At 41.2% G+C, this 6,330-nt stretch overlaps 1 protein-coding gene across 2 annotated transcripts in view; it reads left to right on the forward strand.

Moving 5' to 3' along the window:
* Positions 1 to 4,601, forward strand: part of znf276 (zinc finger protein 276) — a 111,700-nt gene extending 107,099 nt beyond the window's left edge. For both annotated transcript variants that reach the window (XM_061822699.1, XM_061822700.1), the window contains one exon: positions 2,091 to 4,601. In XM_061822699.1, the coding sequence (XP_061678683.1) occupies positions 2,091 to 2,355 (265 nt within the window). In that variant the 3' untranslated portion in view covers positions 2,356 to 4,601. The remainder of the gene's footprint in view (positions 1 to 2,090) is intronic.
* Positions 4,602 to 6,330: the final 1,729 nt, after the last annotated feature.

The raw sequence follows: 6,330 nt of genomic DNA on the forward strand, positions 1-6,330 counted from the left end.
ATTAGAAAGGATGGCACTGAAGAGACAACAGAAAGCAGAACTGGAGGTGACAGAAATCAAGATGTCGAGGTTCTAGTTCAGAGTGAGGGAGAAATTAGGTCATTAGACGGACAGCCAAAGTTGGATGATGTTTCGGAGACAGGGTTCGATAGAGTAGACTTTGATGGTTTGGACATGTTCAGAGTATATTGGTAGAAAGGTGCTGAGGATGGAGCTGCCAGGCAAATGTGTGAGAGGAAGACCAAAGAGAGGGTTGATGGATGTTGTGAGAGGAAGACCAAAGAGAGGGTTGATGGATGTTGTGAGGGAAGACATGAGGGCAATTGGTGTTAGAGAGAACGATGGAGGAGATAAGCTTACATGGAAAAAGATGACACGGTGTGGGAACCCCAAACGAGACAAGCGGAAAGGAAAAGAAGATAAAGAAACTTATGGAAAATGGCTAGAGCTAGAGTTCAGCTTTCATTTTCAAGACTTAGGTGCTATTTTCGTTATATTTGTCCAAAGTACCTGGCATGAAGAGAACTGAAGGAACAAAGTCTCTTATTTTTTCCATGAATATATTATTTCTTTTCTATATGTCTACATACTTTACTCAAACAAAATACTAGGCATTGAAAGATTTTTTATCCAAGCTACTTGTCTGCACGTTATTTCTTCTATTGCAAACATTACATTGTGCAATATATTGTGCACCCAATCAGTAGAGTACTGTTCTTCATTGCATACAGAAACCACAACATTCAAAAAGTGGACATTTCTGCTGCAATTGGATTCAGGGTTTTCCTTTAGAGGATTCAGATTTTTTTCGAACTCCCGATTTCCGGCGTCATCTCCCATGATGAGTGTGGCCTGTGTCTGAGTTTGAGCGCTCCAAGCTGGGCTTCAATGCTTCCTTTCCATATTAATTTTTTTCTTGCTTTCAATGCTATTGATCTCCTGTTGGTAACACTGACTCATGTGTGAATTGAAAAAATCCAAAGGTTCTCAAACAGAATTCCCTGCGTATAATACTGACTTTGGTCACATAGCCTAGCATCGTGACCTGTGGACTCTGAGGTAGTTGGCATCGTTGGCGACCCCGACAGGATAAGCTTGAAGGAAAAATTCCTAGCATGACATAAATAAAAATAAATGAAATAAAGATGTGGCACCACTCAGACCCATTGTCAACATGATCACCTCTGTGACTTATAACATTACTTATGATGATAAGATTATAGCCAGAACATATCTGGCTATCATCTTAGCAACCTTGGTTGGCTCCCGTTCAAAACTCAATGGACTTTGTTGAGTCTGTCCTGAGTTGTTTCAGCCGTGTGTTGGCTTGTTGCAAGATGCACTAGAATGCAACTAAAGTGCCAGTGGGTCGGGGGATTCGCATTAAGACAGGCACCCACCACTTTACAGAGACCATAATACGGATTAAAATAAAATTTCATTTCAAAAAATTTAAAATTTCAAAAATTCATTTTTTCATTCGCTGTGCATTCCAAGACAGAATGCATTGAAAACTACGACTTGATCACAGCCCCTAGGACAGAGGTACACTTAAACGCCAAATGCCACTTGCTGGAACTTTTTTTTTTTCACATCACATATTTTCAATTCATATGAACATTTTTCTGTCAAATACATGGTGCTTTGGACTCCCTGTACCCTCATTCAGCGCAAACCTGTACATGGAAGTGAACATTTGATCCTGGAAAGGAAAGCTGGGAACTCCATGAAGGCAAAGGTTATCAAACTGGGGACGCAGCCAGATGACAGGGGTTGGCATTGTACCCCCCCCCCCCACACACACACACACACATTTACAAATTTTATGCGCAACCCCCCCCCCCTTTTATATTTTTCATTGCTAGCGTCAAATATCTTAACTGTACTTCATTTAATTAAATAAGGTTTGAAAAGGATTTGCAAATCATTTTATTTTGTTTCTCTCTTCATTTTACACATCTTCCAAACCACTACAATTGGGGTTGGTATATTTTAGATGGGGAATTAGAATTTTCAGGTAAATGGAACTCTGCGTATACAAAACTCGATCATTTATAAAAGTACCCCATTGAACAAATGTTTTCTTACAGGTGTGAGGTCTGTGGCTTCCAGTGCCGTCAGCGGGCGTCACTGAAATACCACATGACGAAACACAAGGCAGAGGCTGACCTGGATTTTGCCTGCTTGATATGCTGCAAGCGCTTTGAGAAGGCTCATAATCTCAATGTTCACATGTCCATGGTCCACCCACTGACACAAACCAAGCTACAGAAAGGAGGCAACAAGCTGAAGCCACATACTACGGTCTCCAACCTGCACAACATCTTAACGAGGGGACAAGAACAAGACAGATGATGTCAGGAAGACTTGAAACTCATGATCTGACTCATGGTGCCGATCTAAAAACGTAAACATTTTCCAACAATATACAGTACAGGAATCCCTTGCGATATTTGTGAGGCCAATATATATACGGTGAAGAAAATAAGTATTTGAACACCCGGCTATATTGCAAGTTCTCCCACTTAGAAATCACGGAGGGGTCTGAAAGTTTCATCATATGTGCATGTCCACTGGGAGACAGATAATCGAAAAAGAAAAGTCCAGTAATCACTATGTATGATTTTTTTTTTTTTTTTAACATTTATTTGTGTGATTCAGCTGCAATTAAGTATTTTAACACCTGTCTATCAGCTGGAATTCTGACCCTCAAAGACCTGTTTGTACAAGTCCACCTCCACTCCATGTATTACCCTGAATCAGATGGACCTGTGTGAGGTCGTTAGCTGCAGAAAGACACCTGTTCACCCCATGTAAGTAAGTAAGACTCAAACTTGTAACATGGCCAAGACCAAAGAGCTGTCCAAAGACACCAAAGACAAAATTGTACAACTCCCCACGACTGGAAAGGGCCACGGAGAAATTGCCAAGGAGCTTGGTGAAAAAAGGTCCACTGTTGGAGCAATCATTAGAAAATGGAAGGAGCTAAACATGACGGTCAATCTCAATAGGAGTGGAGCCCCATCCACAATATCACCTCTTGAGGTTTCAATGATCCTTAGAAAGGTGAGGAATTAGCCCAGGACTACTCAACAGGACTTGGTCAATGACCTCAAAAGAGCTGGGACCACCCTTTCCAAGGTGACTGTTGGTAATACACTAAGACGTCATGGTTTGAGATCATGCATGGCACGGAAGGTTCCCCTGCTTAAACCAGCACGTGTCAAGGCCTGTCTTTAGTTTGCCAATGACCATTTGGATGATACAGAGGAGTCATGGGAGAAAGTTTTGTGGTCAGATGAGACACAAAATGGAACTTTCTGGTCATAATTCTACTAACCGTGTTTGGAGGAAGACGAATGATGAGTTCCATTCCAAGAGCACCATCCCCACTGTGAAGCATGGGGGTGGTAGCATCATGCTTTGGGGATGTTTTTCTGCACATGGACAGGATGACTGCACTGTATTAAGGAGAGGATGACCGCGGCCATGTATATTGTGATTTTGGGGAACAACCTCTTTCCCTCAGTCAGAGCATTGAAAATATTTCAACATAACAATGACCCGAGGCACACACCCAGGAAAACCAAGGAGTGGCTCCCTAAGAAGCATATCAAGGTTCTGGCGTGGCCTCACCAGTCTCCAGACCTAAACCCAATAGAAAATCTTTGGAGGGAGCTGAAACTCCGTGTTTTCCAGCGACAGTCCAGAAACCTGTCTGATCTACAGAAGATCTATGTGGAGGAGTGAGCCAAAATCCCTCCTGCAGTGCGTGCAGCCCTGGTGAACAACTACTGGAAACGTAATTGCAAACAAAGGCTACTGGCTCAAATATTAACATTGGTTTTCTCAGGTGTTCAAATACTTATTTGCAGCTGTATCACACAAATAAATCATTAAAAAAATCATACATTGTGATTTCTGGATTTTTCTTTTTAGATTCTCTCTCTCACAGCGGACATCCACCTAAGATGAAAATTTTAGCCCCTTCCATGATTTCTAAGTTGGAGAACTTTCAATATAACCGGGTGTTCAAATACTTATTTTCTTCACTGTGTGTATGTGTGTATATGTGTGTGTTGGGGGGGTTCCTCTGGGCACTCAGGTTTCCTCCCACATCCCAAAAACAGAGGCTAAATTGCCCCTTGATGTGATTGTGGCTGTCGTCTGTCTACATGTGCCCTGCGATTTGGTGGCAACCAGTTCAGGGTGTACCCTGCAGTTGGAATAAATGTACGTACGTTATCCCATATTTACTCTTATTGTATTGTGACGCATATATTCATCCATATAACCTTATTTGTGTCATGTGGGGGAGCAGAACGCAAGCCCCCTGCTATGAAAGCTGATGAAATCAGGAACTAAGGCCTGATCTTGTCACAATGGAGCAGTTTGCATTTACTGGTGTTGTGATGGTAATCGCGTTACTGTTGTGTGATTCCTCAACCTGAACGAGCAGTGAATGTGGAAACAGCTGATGTAATCACCTTGATGAAATAAAAAAGAGGAGCCACGAGAGTGCTTTCAGAAAAGGAGACAATTGCTAAAAGAGGACATCTCCAGTCTGGTCGCCTCGCGAGTAAAAAAACCCAAGTCGCTTGTCTTCCTTCTGTGTGTGTGTGTGTTTTTTATTTATTTATTAAATTCTCTATTAGTATCAGAAATGCAACCTTTGTCATCTCAGCACATAAATTTGGTAAATACCGTATATTCCGGAATAGACGTCGCTCCGGAGTACATATCGCATCAGCCATAAAAATTCATAGAAACAAAGAAAAAAACAAATAAGTCACATTGGAGTATAAGTTGCATTTTTTTGGGTAAATTTATTTTGATAAAATCCAACACCAAGAACAGACATGACATTTAAAATTTCAATGACTAATAATTTAAAATAAAAATAGAATAGAAGCAACAGGCTGAACGGTATTCTTACGTGACACAACAACTGAGAACAAGCCCGGTATGTTAACATATTAAGAGTTATTCCAATAACTATACCATAAATACTAAGAAGTTAATCAAAACCATCAGTGTCACTCCAAATACCCTGTAACTATAATCCAATGAAATCTTCATCCTCAGTGTGACTTCTTAACAAGTCCGCCAACTCCAGAGGGAGACGACGCACCGCTTCCTCTTCTACATCAGACTCATCGTTGGTTGCAGTTACAACTAGCCTATTCCAGCCTTTCTGAATCCCGACAGTATAGTTTTGGTTGTCACGGAAGCCCATTTTTTGTCGAGCCATCCAATGACTTCCTGGAAAGTTGCATGGCAGATTCACCCAGAAGCTGTGCTCTCGCAATGATGCAGAGACAGTTTGTCCTGGTGAGATTGCCTTAGTGCACAGGATTCGAGTCGAACGCCAACCGTGTTAGAACAACTACATGATGATGGAAACACTTTTGACAAAGGTCGCTCATGGAAAAAAAAATATGAATACCGGAGAGGGAGGATTCTGCTTTGTGTCTACATTCACAGATGGGAAGTATGCCAAAGCATTCGTCCTCAATGTTCTCAATAAATATTTTGCCAACATCGCATTAAAACAGGATAAGCAAATGAATAAAACATGCCTTTCTCAGCATGAACCGTTCACCATCACACCATCACGATGGCAAATCAAATTGAATTACGTTCACGATAAACAGATGGAAGTCTCAACGCCTGCGTGAAGCTTAATCTAACGGCGTATGACAAGTTGCATTCATGGTAAGAAGTACTTTTGTCATCGTTGGTGAGCAAAATCATAAAGTTATTTAAAATAATCTGCAGAATATGATTTTCTCCTCAATGGAATTTTTGTTCAGTCCTTCTCAGTTGTTAAAAGTTAGAGATACACGGATATATGGTTGTCAGTGTGAAAATAACCGATAAGCCACTTGAAAAATGGATGGATGGATGCAATAATGTGTTAATTTCATGTATAAATTGCTCTGGAGAATAAGTCGCACCCCTGGCCAAAGTTTGAAAAAAACCTGCGAATTATAGTCCGAAAAATACGGTAGACTAGAAATTACATGTATCCTTTCCTTTAATATTAACATATCACATAAATCCCTCATTTTTCACAGTTAATTGGTACCAGAACAACTGTCGAAAAGTGAAAAATCTCTTTCGCAGGGATGCATGTTTGTGAGTACCAGAAGTTTTAAAACGGAAACATATTTGCGACAAAAAAAATGCAGCCCCATGGGGGCACAAACCAGTGCAATCTGTAGGCCGGTCCCAAGCCCGGATAAATGCAGAGGGTTGTGTCAGGAAGGGCACCTGGCGTAAAAACTGTGCCAAACAAATATGAGCGTTCATCGGAAGAATCACACACCG

The sequence above is a fragment of the Syngnathoides biaculeatus genome, chromosome 6 (assembly GCF_019802595.1).
Source record: "Syngnathoides biaculeatus isolate LvHL_M chromosome 6, ASM1980259v1, whole genome shotgun sequence".
Taxonomy (NCBI): domain Eukaryota; kingdom Metazoa; phylum Chordata; class Actinopteri; order Syngnathiformes; family Syngnathidae; genus Syngnathoides; species Syngnathoides biaculeatus.